Consider the following 18587-nt stretch of genomic DNA (forward strand, 5'->3'; position numbering starts at 1 on the left):
TTTTAACAGAAACCGTCGTGGCGTCTTCAAACTGATGTGGATCCATTTTGAGGGTCATCGATCCGATCCGTCCTCCGTCCTCCCGTCACCGGGCCGGTCCTCGGTGTGCCGCGCTGGGAACCGGTCGACGGGGAGCCGGAGGGCCTCCGAAAAACAGGAAGCAGCTGGATCAACATCCTGCCTGGTGGGGGGGGGGGGGCGGACCCCCGATACAGACCGCCATTTGTCAAAAACCTCAACAATGTCCCCCCTGTGTACCCACCGGCCAATCAGGGCGCTTCTTCCTGGATTCTTTCCATCCAGACATGGACAGCAGGAACAAACAGAAAGTGTCCGTATCTTAGCAACAGGGACCTGATTGTTTGTGGAAATCAAACTGTTTAGGACAGGTTTTTTTATGAATCGGAAAAAAAGAGGCGACAAATGAAGTCCAACACATCTGGAGGCTCCGAATTACATCTGGGTTTCAATAAAAAGGTCTTTCTGAGGCCTCCTCTTCGTCTGTGGGGCGGCGTGTTCGACCCCGGGGCCCATCGAGGGTTAATGTCTTAATTTGTCCTCGTCCCAGTCCTCCTCCTTCCTGAGGGCTTGTGTCTCCGTGTCTCGTCAGAGCGTCCTCACAGATTGCTGCTGCTGAATGAAAGGAGGCTGAAGGCCGAGTCTCTGTGGCCCACTGGCCTACTTCAGCTGAGTCACGCTGAACGCTTCCACTTCATTTCATTATCTCATCACTGACTTTTTATTCCATAAATCACAATTTTATTCTATAATGTGGACATTCTCTCATCATTTTTACCTTTTGAATATTATCTCCTGATTTTAATGTTTTAATCTCATAATTCAGACTGTTTAATCTGATATTTCTTCTCGGTCTGGTGTCAGAAGAATATTTAAAGACTCGTCTTTTGCTTCCTGTCGTTTCTTCTGTCCTGTTATCCTGCTCAGTCTGCCGTGACCTCCAACTGCTGTCGCTCGTCTGTCAGCTCTAATGAGCATCCTCCTCCTCCTCCTCCTCCTCCTCCTCCTCCTCCTCCTCCTCCTCCTCCCGTGACACTGCTGCATCTCGTCACCCCTTCAGACAGGAACTCGTGTTGTTGACACGACATCCTCGGGTGGTACGCGCCCATGAGGATGCTGTTGCTAGGCGACCAACAGCTGAAGGGGATGCTGAGGAGTGAAAGGTGACTGACAGGTGTGTTTCCTCTGTGTGTTGCAGATGCGTTCGTGAACAGTCAGGAGTGGACGCTGAGTCGGTCGGTGCCGGAGCTCAAAGTGGTGAGTTTAAAGGAGTTCATAAATCCCCCTCGTCGTCTGTCCTCCGTCCACACGGGACCGATCGCTCACTGATGTCTTCTCCTCAGGGCATTGTGGGTAACCTGGCCAGCGGGAAGTCGGCACTGGTCCACCGGTACCTGACGGGGACGTACGTCCAGGAGGAGTCACCTGAAGGTAAGAACAGGACTCCGAGTTCTCCGTCTCAGACCTCTTCCTGCTTTACCTCCCAGACCCCGATTAAATCACCGAAATGAAGCGAGGCGGGATTGAAAAAGAAGATCCTCCGTCTGCTTCACGCAACCTCCCGGAGCTCGTCTCCACGTCTCCAGGAGCTATTTTCTTCTCGTGCCGTCGTCCCGCTGCACTCAGACACAAACAAAAAGCTCTGATTTAAACCAACGGAGCAGAAACGCAGCAGCAGTCACGCAGCTCCGCGGCCTCCTGGTCACCCCGACGTTACCCAGCAAGCTCTCTGCTTCAGGGACAAAAGCAACAGTAGTGAGCCTTTATAAAAACAAACTTTTAATGAGAAAATGAGAACGCAGTGATCAATATTGATCACTGCGTTCTCATCCCACAGTGATGAAGAGGAGACGACAGAAGGGAAACTTATAATCCTCAAACCACAAAGACTCGGAGCAGAAGATTCAATAACGATCGGGGCTGCTCGTTATTTTCATCATCAATATGTAAAGACATCGGAAAAAAGCTTTTTTTGACCAATCAGATGTCTGTTAACCAAAATATTATCAATTTTATTATCTCAATAGTCAATCAATGATTTGTCTGATTAATAATTGCTCTAAATTCTTCCGTTTCGAACAGCTTGACTTTCCTTTAAAGGGACAGTTGGAGTCGTTTGATGGTGACGTCATTCTCATTAGCGTAGCTTAGCATAAAGACTGGAAACGGATAGGAGGTGATAGCCTGGCTCGGTGCAAAAGAAACACCAACAAACGGGCGTAAAAACCACAGAAGAAGAAGCCTGATTACTTTTGACTGGTGAAGAATCCACAGCGAGCGTTTGATCCTCCAGTTTTCAGATCTTATTAAAGTGTCTCCTTCTTTCTTTCAGTAATAATAGCTTCACTCTCGGCAGCTTCACACCTGAGGTCAGGAAACGTCTGAGAACAGACTCGGGATGAGCTCTGAAACTTTAAACGCAGCTCCTCCATCTTTCACACCAACTAAAGCTGCAGCTTCCTCCTGGCGCCCGCGGCGACGGCCATATTCCTCATTTAATATTAAAGCCGCCCACGCACCGTTCAGTTCAGCTGCCTCCTCAGGCGAAGACCCACTTCTGCTAAAAACCCGTGTTGCTTTAATATTTCAGCAGTGGAGCGTTTTCCTCACGGAGGAGCAGCAGGGATTAGACCTCCGAGTCGAGCTGCAGGAACCAGACCAGCAGACACAGAAATCTCTTTTACTTTTAGTTCAGTTTCTTTTTCAGATTATTTTGATTGTTGTTTTTACTCCCAAAAAAAAAATCAATTGAATTGACGTATTATGTGAGCTGTTCAGAGTTCACAGATTGGATGATGTCGGTTCAGGACTTTAACAGGAATCTTTCCTCTGAAAGAGAAAGAAAGCCGACCGGGTGGATCTCCTCCAGAGAGGAGAAACTGAACGCCTCGCCGGGGAGCTGCAGCTGATTAACCCTCCGTGACCTCTTTGTGTATTTAAAGACTTGAAAACCATCAAACAGTTTGTTTAGGAAGAAAACGCTGCTTTTGTCCCGCAGGGCCCCGAGTCGGCCCACAAACCAGCTGTGGCCGCCGGCCCCTCGGCGGGGGAACGAGGCCCCGACGGGAGGCCGAGGAGGACTCGCAGGTCTTCATCTCACTAATACGCCGCTTATCTTAAACAGCTCAAACAGCGAAACGCCGTCTGAGGCTGAGCGGCTCTGAAGGCCGCCGCTCGTTCCCTTAATGACACCGCAGCTCCGCCAAAAGCAACACGACACTCTCCAGGCGGCTCCACATACCGCGTCCGAGCCAAAACAACAGCTCCCTCATCTTTCATCTAATGACTTGGCACCGCCGCACATCAAGGAAACGCCGACTCAACTCCAATTCAATTTAAAGAAACTCTTTGAAATCGTTGCGTAACCACGAAGATGTAAGAGCAGCTTCAGGGGAAGAGGCCGACGGGTGTTTTGAAAATTCCTGGTCTAAATATACGCCGGCGACCGGATTCCCATGGCGGTTGATTGGGAGCAGAGTCGGTGGCTTGCGAGCGGCAGAACGACCACGAAGCCGCTAACCAGAACTATTCTGAGGCTGCAGGCGGCTGCAGCTCCCGCTGATGAGCCGAGGACACGCCGTTAAACTGTCAAAAACACTCGAGGTTCCTTCAAACTTTGGGTTTCATGCTCTTCTTTGTGGTGCGTTCAAGGACAGTCAGACATGCGGGGGTTTACCGTTTAACTGAAAACAATGAGGATGCTTCATGTTGAATTTGTAAATGTCAAATGAAGGGTGTCGGAGACGTTCAGGTCCTTCACAGTAAAGCGAAGATGTTTGAGCAGCAGCAGCAGCAGCACATGGGATCCATTAGAGGGGAGAGCGGTTCTGGTTGGGAAATCACCCGCAGCCTCCGAACCAGCGCTGCTGACTGCAGCTCCAAACATCCACACATTCTTTTATTTTTGTGGCTTCAACGTAAAAAGAAACACGGAGCGTGTTGACTTTGATTTGGGAGCAGCAGCAGAGTCACAGAGGTCGTAGGTCAACGGGACGTCAGGAGAGGACAACTGGGCTCGGTCGGTTCTGACGTTAACGGGATCTTTATCCGACCGGGAGGTGGAGTAACCGGACATGTTAGAGGAGGTTCAGAAACCCCGATCCGTCCTTCAGTCGTCCCAAACTAGTCCCTAAACGAGCTCGACAAAAACCATCCAGTCCACAACAAGTCTGAAACCAGTCGAGAACATTTCCTGTAACTTAGAACCCAAACAGGAAGGAACCTGATCCAGCCGTCCTCTGAAGTCTGTCCCTGTTTTATCACGTCTGTTCACGGCTTCGACCTCTGGACTGCAGATTACTCTGCTTTTATTGGTTTCTCTTCATTCTCCCTGCTTCCTGTCTGACTTGTGTTCTCTCACCGGTCCGGTCCGGTCCGGTCCACTCTGGTCCGGTCCGGTCCGGTCCACTCTGGTCCGGTCCGGTCCGGTCCACTCTGGTCCGGTCCGGTCCACTCTGGTCCAGTCCTCTCACCGGTCCGGTCCGGTCCGGTCCTCTCACTGTCTCTGGGTTCTGTTGGACTGTGCATGCATTAACTGCGTCTTTGATGGTGTTTTGCTTTTTGTTTCCTCTCTTCTTCTTCTTCTTCTCTTGTAAGTAGCTGACGTGGATGCAGGTAACGACACGCTTTCTCTCTCCTCCACCCGTCAATCCTCTTCATCCTCTTCATCCTCTTCATCCTCTTCATCCTCTATCACAGCAGCGCCTCGACAACAGCTCGGGTTCAGCTGCACCTTCTTCCAGAACAAATCCAAGTCTAAAACTAGAAAGATCCTGCAGCCACACAGAGAATCTAGATTTCTGAGGTGAACGACAGCCGTCGGATATATCGACAAGTAATAAATCCTGAACCTGAAGCTGAACCTGAAGCTGAACCTGAAGCTGAACCTGAAGCTGAACCTGAAGCTGAACCTGAAGCTGAACCTGAAGCTGAACTCGACTGGCTGCTGTGACCGAATGTTTAGCTCCGCCCCCTCGTGTCTGTTTTGTTTTGATTGATTTTCTTCATCACCTGCAGCAGCTGTGTACGTTCAACAACACACACCGCACGTGACGCTTCGCTGCCGATGATGACTCCACGTACTGATGAAGACTTCTCGTGAGGTTTCAGTAAATCAACCTGCATCGCTCTGAAGGATGTTCTCACACTTCAGAGGCCTCGTCTCAAAATACAACACTTCAGTTTGTGTTTTGTGGCGATGCAGCGAAACTATAATTTACATTATATCTGTGTGCACCCTCCTCCTCCTCCTCCTCCTCCTCCTCCTCCTGAGATGATTGGCTCTGGCTTCCTGCCACAAAGTCATGGGAGAGAGAGTGTGTGTAAATTTAAGTTGGAAACCATCGTCATGACGACACTCCTGCACTGTGGGGACACTCCTGCGTTGTGGGGACACTCCTGCGTTGTGAGGACTCCTGCGTTGTGGGGACTCCTGCGTTGTGGGGACACTCCTGCGTTGTGGGGACTCCTGCGTTGTGGGGACACTCCTGCGTTGTGGGGACACTCCTGCGTTGTGGGGACTCCTGCGTTGTGAGGACTCCTGCATTGTGGGGACACTCCTGCGTTGTGGGGACACTCCTGCGTTGTGGGGACTCCTGCGTTGTGGGGACACTCCTGCGTTGTGGGGACACTCCTGCGTTGTGGGGACTCCTGCATTGTGGGGACACTCCTGCGTTGTGGGGACACTCCTGCGTTGTGAGGACTCCTGCGTTGTGGGGACACTCCTGCGTTGTGGGGACTCCTGCGTTGTGGGGACACTCCTGCGTTGTGGGGACACTCCTGCGTTGTGGGGACACTCCTGCGTTGTGGGGACACTCCTGCGTTGTGGGGACACTCCTGCGTTGTGGGGACACTCCTGCGTTGTGAGGACACTCCTGCGTTGTGGGGACTCCTGCGTTGTGAGGACTCCTGCATTGTGGGGACACTCCTGCGTTGTGAGGACTCCTGCATTGTGGGGACACTCCTGCGTTGTGGGGACACTCCTGCGTTGTGGGGACTCCTGCGTTGTGGGGACACTCCTGTCCGAGGGTTCAGACCTGTTTGAGGTTAGAAGCAGGTTTCGGTTCAGACTGTTAGTTTGTGACATCAAGCTGATTACGACCACATCGGAGGTCTTTGACTTCCTTTCGGGACAAAGTGACGTCCTCTGTAGGTGAATCATCAGATTTCAGGGTGGAGACTCGCTTCAGTTCAGTGGGAGGTTAAATATCTGCTGCAGGCGTCTTTTCCCTTAAAAAATGTTAGAAATGATGAATACGACACGTCCTACTCGCTGAATATTCCTAAACTTCTGGATACCAGACGTCTCCTTCATCATTTGAAGTCTTCCTCGCTGCTTCTGGTTTCCTCATCACACCGCTGCAGCTGATTAATTCACCTCCGAACGAGTCAAAGATGAAGGAAGCTCAGAATCACAACCGCATATTTCAGGCTCCATTCATGCTTCTGTGTTCGTGCATCAGTCGGAGGAAAGTCCACGCTGACATAAATCAGGATCCGCTGCAACCGCCTCCGTCCGTAAATCAGCTTCAGGCTTCAGGTCCACGTATAATTAAACTTTAGTGAGTCTGCAGGAAACGACTGGAGTGTCCTCTGAAGGGCTGGAAACCCACGGTGTGTGTGTGTGTGTGTGTGTGTGTGTGTGTGTGTGTGTGTGTGTGTGTGTGTGTGTGTGTGTGTGTTCAGACCTCCACTCTATCATTACTGCCGTCGCTCCCGCGACGCTCGCAGATCAGCTGATCCTCACGAGAGGTCCGAAATAACGTCCGCGCTCCGCTTTTGGTTCCAGCCACTTCCTGTAAACCCTCAGGAAGAGCTGCTGGTTCCCACAGCGACCCAAAACCGCCGCAGCCTCTATTTATACTGCACTTAAAGGACCTGGAGACGAACCTGAAAGCTGCTTTAAAGGAAACGACGGGGACACGAGACCGAAGCAGCGACTTCAACAAAAGGAGTTGGACTTCAGCTGAAGTCCAAAGTTTCAGGTGAAAATTTCACCTGCGGTGTCGTGTGTGTTTCCGTCCTCACGTCCAGCTGCAGGTGGTCGTTAGCTCCTCCCCCTTCCACCTCCATCTTAATTAGTTTAAATTCATGGCACCGATCCTCCCCGTCATCTGTCACCCGATCGCTCCGATCGATCCGCCTCAGGTCTCACCGCTCTCCTCGTTCCACCAGGCGGACGCTTCAAGAAGGAGATCGTGGTGGACGGTCAGAGTCACCTGCTGCTCATCAGGGACGAAGGAGGCCCCCCGGAGGCCCAGGTGAGTACTGCACCACAAATACATCCATCTCATAGAATTTATTTTAATTGAAGCTTTTATTCAAGAAAATGCTTCACAAAGAAACGGATGTAAAGGAAGATAAAATGTCATTAAAAATACAAATAAGAACAAATTAAACACAAGACAACACGTTAATAAAATTCAAATAAAGAGTTCAAATATAGAATAAACAAAAGAGCTTTCGGTTTAAAACTGACCCGAAAAAACAATTTAATCATCAAATTAAAAAGCTTTTTGATCGAGTTGACTTTACCGAGTATCTAAAATGTTTGATTGATCATATCATCTCAAAAATGGACTTTATTTCAGCAGCTTTAACTCTTAAACTCTCACTCATAACGAAGCGGCTTTCTTTCAAACTTTACATGTAATTGTTGCTTGTTTGGTCTTGAATATTTGAGGATATAAAGAAATGTGAATTTGCTGCTCCTGTGAGAGGTTCTTGAGGTTTTTGAGGTTTTGAGGTTTTGAGGTGCGTGATAACGGGATCCAACCAAAGGAAAGTGGGTCAGGTCTGGATTTTAATGTTTCTGCTCCTCCAAACTGACCAAGTGGAGGTTTAATGTGGGCGAGTCTAGACAGAAACCTCGACGATTTATCAATAATTCACCTGTTTTCTGGGCTCTTTAACTCTTCCTCCTCCCTCCGGCTCTTTAAAAGCATCCTGACTTCCCTCCACACAAAGACATGGGTTTGTGGAGGAAACCTCTTTTTTTTTTAGGGACTATTTTCTCTTAAAAAAAGTTTCTTCCCCCCAAAAAAGCCTTTAAATGTCTTCAAATTGTATTTATATGCATTTTAAATGTTTTCTCACCTTCTGTAGTCTGTAATTTTACTCAAACAGCATTTTATGTGGAATTTAATTCAAAACAAACAGGTTATTAATCCGATTTAAATCTGAATTGAGCTGGTTTATTGTTATTTAAAGCTGAAACGGTGAAACCAGACTGCTCAGATGTGGTTCTGCGTCGTCCTACAAGCGAATGTAATAAAGTTTTTGTGCTTCAAACGGTGCAGTTTGCTCTGTGGGTCGACGCCGTGATCTTCGTCTTCAGCCTGGAGGACGAGATCAGCTTCCAGACGGTCTACCACTACTTCAGCCGACTCGCCAGCTACAGGAACACCGCCGACCTGCCGCTGGTCCTGGTCGGCACGCAAGGTCCGACACACACACACACACACACACACACACACACACACACACACACACACACACACACACACACACACACACACACACACACACACACACACACACACACACACACACACACACACACACACACACACACACACACAGAGAAACCTAACCTTCCTCCTCCACCAGGTCATTTACATTATGATGAGTCTCCACTGAGTCTGAGCGACGTGTGTGTTTTCCTGAAGCGCTGCTGCCCTCTAGTGGTGAATTATCGTAGTTACAGTCTTTTCACTGCAGCTGATGTCAGCGTTCCCACTGCTCCTGGAATATCCGGGAATATCCGGGAATATCCGGGAATTATCTAAAGTCTCTTCCAGACTTTAAAGTCGGAGGACTTGATCATTTTTTGTTCTGAGTCCTGGAACATCATGAAGTTTAGATTAAATTAGATCAAAGTCTAACATTCTCCATCAACACAGGAGACTGTTAAAACTTATTTTTATTTAAATAAAAATACAACATTTTTTAACTTGAACTCTATTTTCAGCATCTGAAAAGTGTTGCTGATCTACTCTGTTTTATTTCACTGAAAATTGAAAAGTATCCTGATAATTTGGATTCTTTGGACCAAACCAGACGTTATTTTCTGACCAAGTGAACAGATTTGTTTGCTGCATGCAGGCTGGATGCAGAACTTAATGATGAATATAAAAATATAAAAGAAATGTAACCTCTGCAGAGCTGCATGTTGAGTCTTCCCTCCCAGCTGCTGCTACATGCAGACATTGACCAGCGGAGGGCGCCAGAGCTCCACTGAAGAGTCTTGACTGATCTGAGCACACTTAAGGACGGATAAATAAGTTATAGAAGCACACGAGGCTGCAAAGTGAATCTGTCTGATGTCATCATTCGGTGTCTTTTCTTTTCCCGCTCAGACGCCATCAGCTCGGCCAACCCTCGAGTGATCGACGACAGCCGAGCCAGGAAACTCTCCAACGACCTCAAACGCTGCACCTACTACGAGACCTGCGCCACCTACGGCCTCAACGTGGAGCGAGTCTTCCAGGACGGTAAGAAGCCTCTGAAACCAGAGTCCGGTCCTCTGGGAAGGTGACTTTGGTCCCGGCCGCAGCCATTCGGACGCTCTTAATCGCACGTCAATTAAGAATTAAATGGACCCGCTCAGCTATTTAGCTCAAACCGAACAGCAATTAAGTTTTATCATAGCGAGAGAAGGAAGGTGGGGGGCTACAAAAAGAGACGATTCCCCAACGGGATTAATAAAAGAATCAGACATTATAGGAGGAGGAGGAGGAGGAGGAGGAGGAGGAGGGTGTCCGGAGTCCTCAAAGTCCTCACTGACCCGGACACACGCTGCAGATCCAGCGCCATGAAACGTGACCCGAACACTAAAGCCCTTCGAGGCTGGATTGATCAGACCCGATCGATCGCTGGATCATGATTCTACCGCCGCCGTGCTTCGTTCGGTTCGTGGGTGTAACGTGAATCCGTCCCAAGTCGTTCTCTTCCTGATGTTCGGTCCGGTACTTCCTGTCGCCTCTAAAGCTGCAGAACCTGCGACCCCCTCTGCTCGAACTGCACGGGTCAGTGGAGCGGCCAGCAGGTGGCGCTAAACCCGAAGCCCCGCCCACTGTATCCAGCGTGTTAATTTCACGTTTTAATTAGATTTATTTTATACTTTAAACAGCTCGGAGTCTTTTCTCACTGACAGGATGTAGTTTTATACCTGTCACAGGGAGAATTATGGACAAATACTTTCAAAATAAAAGACGTCCCGTTACATCACTCGTACTTGAGTAAATGTACGTATTTACAGTAGTAGTCGTAAATTATATTGATATTATATAAGAAGCAGAGTTTAAATCAGCATTAAAGGAGTATCATCCTTCCATCGAGTGTTTTGTGTGCTCACTTCTCAACAATATAAAAGTATAATCTTTACAGTGAAACCTCCTTTTGTGAGTGAAGCAGCAGGAAGAAGTTGAGACTCGTCCTTCAGCCGATCCGAACACAAGAGGCAGCGAAGTTTCTCTCTGTTGCAAACAGTGAACCCGGCGGCTCATCGTTCAGCCTGCCAGAGAACATTAACGAGAGAGAGGACGGTAATGAAGCGGCGGTCGGCAGGCGCGGGGTTAACGGCCGTAATTACAGGGAAATGGACGACACGGACTCGGCGGTTAATTAGCAGAGCGGCGGCGAGTCTGACGGCCGCTGGCTTCGTCCACCTGAGCTTCTCTCAGCGCGTCGCTGGGGAATCAGGAAGCTCACCTGCAAATACAGATGTTTTATAAAGAGAGTAAAGAGCTGAGGCCATCAGGAAACATCTGGTTCCTCTTCAGGAGAGCTGCTGATTTCTTTTCCACAATTTGTCTTAATAATAGAAACACGTGTTTTATTGAACACAAACATGTTTACACACCTCATAAACACCGGGTTTTATTTTGAAAGGAAGGATTCTGTCTGAGTAAACACGGACTGTGTGTGTGTGTGTGTGTGTGTGTGTGTGTGTGTGTGTGTGTGTGTGTGTGTGTGTGTGTGTGTGTAAACATCAGGTGGTCACAGCTCTGTTTGTCCTGAAGGGGGCAGCGCAGGAACACACGCCATCACAGGAAATAAACACAGTGGAGTGTGTTTCTGTGTGTGTGTGTGTGTGTGTGTGTGTGTGTGTGTGTGTGTGTGTGTGTGTGTGTGTGTGTGTGTGTGTGTGTGTGTGTGTGTGTGTGTGCGCATGTTCGACCCAGGAGGAAGCTTTCCACACTAAACGCTGCCTTATTATCCTCTTAATTATTCCACCGTGTGTGTGTGTGTGTGTGTGTGTGTGTGTGTGTGTGTGTGTGTGTGTGTGTGTGTGTGTGTGTCTGTGTGTGTGTGTGTTATTGTCTCTGACACTGTCTCCTTGTATTTTTCTCGTCATTATCCCAAATTAATCAGTTTTCTAATCACCCAGCAGAACGATGAGTTTAATGTTTTCTGTCGATGCAACAGCAGCCTGCAGCAGTGTGTGTGTGTGTGTGTGTGTGTGTGTGTGTGTGTGTGTGTGTGTGTGTGTGTGTGTGTGTGTGTGTGTGTGTGTGTGTGGTTTTATTTCCTCAATTGTTTATATTGTACGTGTGTTTCATTCTTAGTGTGCATGACAGTGTGTGAGTGACAGTGTTTGTCTATTTAATTGTCTCCATGTTTGTGTGTACACAATGTGTGTGTGTGTGTGTGTGTGTGTGTGTGTGTGTGTGTGTGTGTGTGTGTGTGTGTGTGTGTGTGATATCATGTGTTACTTTGTGTGGCTGTGCACAGTTGTGTATCTATGAATGTGTTCCAGTTGTCTTTGTACAGTATGTTGTTGTGCATCTCTCTGTGTTTGTGTGTTAACTTAAAGTGTGTGTGACAGTTTGTGTACACACCTACACACACACACACACACACACACACACACAGTGTAATTACTTCATTGTGTGACCTTAATTTGTGTCGAGGACTTCAGTAACGACTCTCAGCCTTCGTCTAATTGGTCAGAATCATCTCATCATCACAACACACACACACACACACACACACACACACACACACACACACACACACACACACACACACACACACACTGCTGCAGTCAGCTGATTTGTGTCTCACCTGTTGGTTCACCTGTCTTTACAAAATAAAAGCTCACATTCAGAAAGAAAGTTTATTTTTACTTTTATTTATTTATTTTTAAACATTTAAATTTAATTAACAAGTTAATTTACATTAATTAGAAGTTTAGACAACTGAAGTTTATAAAATACACAAATTGAAATGAGGTCATGTCCACAGTTTTATTTTAATCAGTGTTATCGTATTTATTTTTAAAATGGAACAAAAATCTGTATATAAAAACAATAAATTCAACTAAAAGGAGATGAAGCTCTTCTGAAACATTAAAATATTAATACTGTTTATAATTCAGAGAAAACTCATTTATTGAGTTCATATTTATACATGTTTTATTTATTTCTGTTTTCTCTTTCATTTTGTGTTTCTTTTTCCTGCTTTCATAACGTAATGAATTTAATCCACATTAACCGTCAGTGTTGACGCCGTTATTGGAGTCTGATTGATACATTTATTCACATTATTAATCAATTTCTCCCTCATGTTCATAAACTCTCATTCAAACGACATTTTACAAACTTCCTGGTTTGTCGATCGAGAATAAAATCACAATTTATGAACGTGTGTGTGTGTGTGTGTGTGTGTGTGTGTGTGTGTGTGTGTGTGTGTGTGTGTGTGTGTGTGTGTGTGTGTGTGTGTGTGTGTGTGTGTGTGTGTATTGATTCCACATACACATCTCGGTGACCTTCGCTTCGTCTCCAGTCTTCATTGATCTGAGCGGGCCGTCGTCGGGGGCGGGGCTTTAATTACACAGCACTCATATTCAGATTCATAATCAGCTGGATCGTCACGGCGACAAGCAGAGGGTCTCGGTGCAGAAACGCTGAGTCGCACTAATGTGACATGATGTGTGTGTGTGTGTGTGTGTGTGTGAGAGAGAGAGAGAGAGAGAGAGACGAGTGACCACAACATTTAGAGTTCAAATAATTAGCCTGCTCGTTGCCATGGTGATATTTGAGCTGGGGGGAGGAGGGAAGACGAGGAGGGACTGATTATGATTTTAATTTTTTTATTTTACATCACGAGAACAGAATCAGTCTTTAATGTTATCGTACTCAGAACAATTCAAATCAGTTCAGAAGGTCGTCAATAAACAACGATCAATAAATGTAAATATAACGGAACAGAAATAAACATATTCACAGAAATACACAGAAGCTTTAATAACACTTAAAAAAAGAGTAATGCTTCAAACCCACTGAAGCTTTATTATATATGATTGATACTTACAGATATATTGATTACTTATGTTTATTAAAAGGAGTCTTTTATTTGTTCTGAACTCTAAAAACAGGAACGAGAACATCTGAGTCTTTGATCCCATTGAGAATTAAATTAAACTCAAGTTATTAGACTTGATACATTTAAACTCAAGTTCAAATTGTAAATTAATTTCAACTTTAAATTAAATTGATTTAAATCCGTCATCGGTTGAGTTTTCTTCTCCCTCCCAAAAATGAACATGATTTATCAACCTGCTGATTATTTTCTACATTAATTAAATAACTGTTTTGTCTGTTTAATGTCTGGAAATAGTGAAAATGAGTGTTACAGCTTCGATGTTTAAAATTCACATTTTTATTCCTCTAACATTATTAAAATATTTAGATTTAAAATGCTGTATGTTTTATTTTTGGTATTTTAGGTTAAAATAAGACATCAAATGTGTGTTAATATTTAGATTTTCTGTTGGTCGACTTTAAACAGTCCAAAAAAAAGTCTCAAATTAAACAAGAATATTTCTTTAAAACCTTCTGAGTTTATCTCAAAATATAAATTACGTATTTTAGATAATTAACATTTCTGACACATTTTGTAAACTTTGGAAGAAATTTTGAAACAAATGTGATTTTAAATGAGATATAAATTAATCAAATATGTTTCTGTGATGCTCTTTGTTTTGAGCTGTGATTCAGAGTGTGTGTGTGTGTGTGTGTGTGTGTGTGTGTGTGTGTGTGTGTGTGTGTGTGTGTGTGTGTGTGTGTGTGTGTGTGTGTGTGTGTGTGTGTGTAACATGTACTGTGTTTTAATTGGAAGTGAAGCCCGGTGCGGTCGGGGGGGTGACTGACCTCTCTGTGAGGAGGAGGGGTGACATCGCCGCTCCCTCGTCCATCAGCGCGCTAATTTAATTAGCCTAATTACACCGACATGAACCCCCGACGCACACACACACACACACACACACACACACACACACACACACACACACACACACACACACACACACACACACACTCTCTCACTCCTCTTTCTAATCCGTGTCACAGTACAGACTCAGGCCGCTTCGTTAGCGCTCGCTAACGAGCTTGAAGGAGAACACACACCGTGCAGCAGTCAGTCAGAGGAAATATTCACACACACACACACACACACACACACACACACACACACACACACACACACACACAACACACACACACACACACACGCCGTGTTCCTGTTCACGTCAGCGTGGATTTAAACTTCTCTACGTCTTGGGTGCGGATCAGATTTCAGATTTTCTCCTTCGAGAACGTTTTATGTTTTTTAATTAAAATAATAAGCAGCTGAAATCATTTCTGATCTTTATTTCTACAGTTTCTGTGTGAAAGTCGGAGATCTGCAGGTCAAACCTTTAATCAACCTTTAATTAAACCACATCATTTAACAACCAGGTGTACACATACCTTTAACTAAATACTTTTATTTGCATTTTAATTTTATTTTATTCATTTAAATGTGAATAATAAAATGCTGTTATTATTATATAATTATTATTATAATGTTTAATTGGCTTTAATTTTATTTTTCTATTTGATTATTTTCCTAATATACTTCCTGGTCTGTGCTTTTACTCCATTTTATTATTTTATTGATCTCGTGTGTGTGTGTGTGTGTGTGTGTGTGTGTGTGTGTGTGTGTGTGTGTGTGATTGTGTGATTGATTGACAGTTTTACGGTGAATGTGACCTCAGAAAAGGTTGCAGGTTCACAGAAATCAGCAGAGTTCATCCTCTGAGGACCAGGATGTGATTTACAGAGATGTAAAGATTCACTGATCAATAATAATCAATAATCAGTGTTTGTTAGGTCGTTTTGAGTCGAACACAAACTGATATTGTTTATTTTGCTGCAGATGTTTCAGCTCTGAGGAGTCCGACCTCCTCGTCTGCAGCTTCACTGTTCAAAGTAAAAAGCTCTGCAGCCTCCCTCCTCTTCCTCCTCTTCCTCCTCCTCCTCTTCCTCCCCTCCACGTGTCACCGGGCGGTGCGGCCTCGTCATAAATCTGATTAGAGGGGAGACGTGTCCATTAGACGGAGCGGCAGCTTCTCGGAGCAGAACCGAGATTGATGGCTAAAGTTAAATTGCATTAGCTGTGCAGTTTAAATATTTAGCGCGGCCTTATCATAACTGTTTTAACACTTAAAGTAAAATACAGCCAGCCGGGAGTCGCGTGTAGGTCCAACTCTCCGTGGACACCCAAACAAATCTGCTGAGTCAGCGCTCGCAAGTTCTCCTGCAAAAATAATAAAACGCACTTCAGCTTTTAAAATGTGACAATTTGCAGTTTTTATTTGTTTTATATCATAAAAAAAGACAAAGAAACATTTTAATCATGAAAATCATCCTTTAAAACTGTACTTTGTTTTGTACATTTCTATGAAGCCCATTTTAGCTGCTCACACAAATAAAAGCTGAATGAAGTGATTATGATGCAGGTTTGATGGCTGCAGCTCCGACGGACTAATAACGGTCAAATTAATCATTTTGAAACTTTATTGTTTTCTTCCGGAGTGAATCTGAGACCTGAAGGACCTCCGATGGCGTCTGTACGTAAATATCTGACGGTGGAAGTTTCATGTTTGTCCAACAACGATCACATCAGTGGAGATCTTTGTCCTTTTGATTCATCGCGACGCAATTAAACCAAAAGTCCAAAAACTTGTTGTGAGTTTCACCTTCGTGGAGTCGGAGCGACGGACTAATCAGCGTCTCGTCGGCGCTCTTTCATCGCCCGGTTCTGTTGCGAGCGTCTTCTTGAAGCATGTCGTCTCTCTGCGCTGCCCTTGGCTCGGCCCCGTGTCACCTGCAGGTAAATGTTTACGACTGGCTCCTCGTTAACGAAGCCGGGGGCTTTAACGAGCCCAATTAAAACAATGGCTTCATCGGAGAGAGAATGAAACGCTGCCGGTGTTTATTGGAACAGAGATAATGGAGTCACTAAAGTCTGAACTCTGTCCTGTCGCCGCTCCAACATCAGACACAACATCTCTCCGAACAAAGTGTTCGTGGAGGCCGCTGAGACCGACCGACTGGAACCCAAGTCCTCCTTTACTTTGGTAAAAAGCTCCAGATCACCCAGAAGGTGTCGGACGCCGAACATTTCATCATTTTCTTCTGCAAAACTAATTAAAATCATGAGAAAAAACATGAATATTTAACGTTGTCGGCCTCTGCAGACGACTGATTTTAGCTAAAGACCTTTAGAAAAAACAAACACCACAAGCTGGACAGCAAGCAGCCGACAGACACCTTCAGAGATCCAGATGTTTAACTCGGGAGGTGGTGGAGACCAAACACGGAGCTAAGAGAGAGAATATTAAATGGAGGTTGAAACATCCCTCCAAACCTCCACGATCAATATTTCTATTTAGAAGATCAGCTGCTGTACGTTTAAATCCACGCGTGTCTGCAGGAAAACGACTTTTCAGGATGAAAGGAAGATAATTTAGCATCTGTTACCGGTGCTTTGTCCTGTGAGGGTCGATCTGATTGGCCGGACAGGTCAACGCGTCTCCATGACGATTGAAAAGATGAACGACTGCAGATCTTTGACATCGGTAAAGCCGAGATGCAGCTTTTATTCTCCCGTTATTGGCTTTAATCAGAGGTTCAGGAGCACGAAGGCTTGTGTCAATCAATGAGAAGTCTCCGCCCCCACCCTTTATGAAGAGCCAATCAGAGGAGAGGATGCCTGATCATCTTTTTAGGTATTGATTAGCCTCCCTGGACTAAGAACATCAGTAGAAACTCCAACGGCCTCATCAGGACGTCAACGGGAATCTTTATTCTGAAACTCAAGTTGTGGTCGCTGAAGTGGAACCAAACATGTCGACTTTGATTCAACTTTTATTCCTTTTTCAGACTGTAAAACGGATCCAGGAGATTTTACAGCTTCACACACACACTTTCATAAAATCAGCAAACTGAAGAAATGAGCAGTTACAGCTCAATAAAAAAAACATGACGCGGGACATGGATGCAGCTTTTACATGTGAGGGGGACAAATGTGTCCTCAGGTGCTGCTGGACCGTCTCTGTCCTCACGGTGTGTCCTGACAACACTGTGTGTGTGTGTGTGTGTGTTGCAGTCGCTCAGAAGATCGTGGCCACCAGGAAGAAGCAGCAGTTGTCCATCGGGCCGTGCAAGTCGCTGCCCAACTCGCCGAGTCACTCGTCCGTCTGCTCCACGCAAGTGTCGGCCGTCCACATCAGCCAGGTCAGAGGTCTCACACACACACACACACACACACACACACACACACACACACACACACACACACACACACACACACACACACACACACACACACACACACACAACAATTTAATCCAATTTGTTCCCAAAAAGACGACAAGTCCCCACAACGTCAGTAAAACACATTCTGTCTGTTTGGCGAATTCATTTTGAAATCATTTTAATTGACGTCGATGTTGAAATTTGGAGACGCAGCTCTTGGCCGGGTGAAGATCATGTGACGTGATCGAGAGCTCAGCTGATGAACGGACCTCGTAGTGTCGTTAGTTTCAATCGAAACTGAACCACAGTTTTATTCCGATTTGAACATTTAGCAGCTAAAGATGCAGATATTTAACCGAGGAGGTGGAGGAGACCAAACATGGAGCTAAAAGAGATGTTGATCAGGTGGACACAGACCATGCTGAAAATATCAATTTAAAAGCTGAGCGTATGGAAATTGAGTCATAATACTGCCCAGAAGTTGATAAAAGATGAGCTACTGCAGCTGGAAGACAGAGAGATGCAGCTGAAAGCTCTGGAAAAGCTCGAAGAAGCTAAAAGACGTTCCTCCGTCAGCATCTGGAGCTCTTCGGTCCTCATCCGTCACTCCTCCATCGATTTGTCATTAAAAAGCCATCGGTCAGCCGGGCGTCCCCCGAGAGCCCCGTTTATCTTCCCTCTGTGCATCTTCAGCTCATACAATTACTGCCGAGTGCCCGTCGCCAAGGAGACGTCACCAAGGAGACGTCGCCAAGGAGACGTCGCCAAGGAGACGTCCAACTGTTTAGAAACACGAGAGACGTTACTTTCACAAAACGAGTCGCATCTGAACTTTGTAGGATTTTACTGAAGCTCACATGATGTTTGATCTCTTTGTCTCCTGTCTCCTGTCTGTCTCCTGTCTCCCTTCCCGCCTTGGCTCCGCCCCGCCAGACGAGTAACGGCGGCGGCAGTCTGAGCGACTACTCGTCTTCGGTGCCGTCCACG

At 45.9% G+C, this 18587-nt stretch overlaps 1 protein-coding gene across 6 annotated transcripts in view; it reads left to right on the forward strand.

The window, feature by feature from the left end:
* agap1 (ArfGAP with GTPase domain, ankyrin repeat and PH domain 1) overlaps window positions 1-18587 on the forward strand; it is a 100154-nt gene that overhangs the window by 35103 nt on the left and 46464 nt on the right. For 3 of the 6 annotated variants that reach the window (XM_069720331.1, XM_069720327.1, XM_069720329.1), the window contains exons 2-9: window positions 1217-1275; window positions 1362-1449; window positions 4615-4632; window positions 7192-7277; window positions 8316-8457; window positions 9375-9509; window positions 17452-17579; window positions 18534-18587. The exon at window positions 18534-18587 is cut by the window's right edge and continues 102 nt beyond it. In XM_069720331.1, coding sequence (XP_069576432.1) covers window positions 1217-1275; window positions 1362-1449; window positions 4615-4632; window positions 7192-7277; window positions 8316-8457; window positions 9375-9509; window positions 17452-17579; window positions 18534-18587 — 710 coding nt within the window. The remainder of the gene's footprint in view (window positions 1-1216; window positions 1276-1361; window positions 1450-4614; window positions 4633-7191; window positions 7278-8315; window positions 8458-9374; window positions 9510-17451; window positions 17580-18533) is intronic. The other 3 variants (XM_069720332.1, XM_069720330.1, XM_069720328.1) reach the window with 2 other exon arrangements.

Source organism: Brachyistius frenatus, unplaced genomic scaffold (genome assembly GCF_029030835.1).
Source record: "Brachyistius frenatus isolate BFR_SWC_R1_liver_20210118 unplaced genomic scaffold, ASM2903083v1 Contig_238, whole genome shotgun sequence".
Taxonomy (NCBI): Eukaryota; Metazoa; Chordata; class Actinopteri; family Embiotocidae; genus Brachyistius; species Brachyistius frenatus.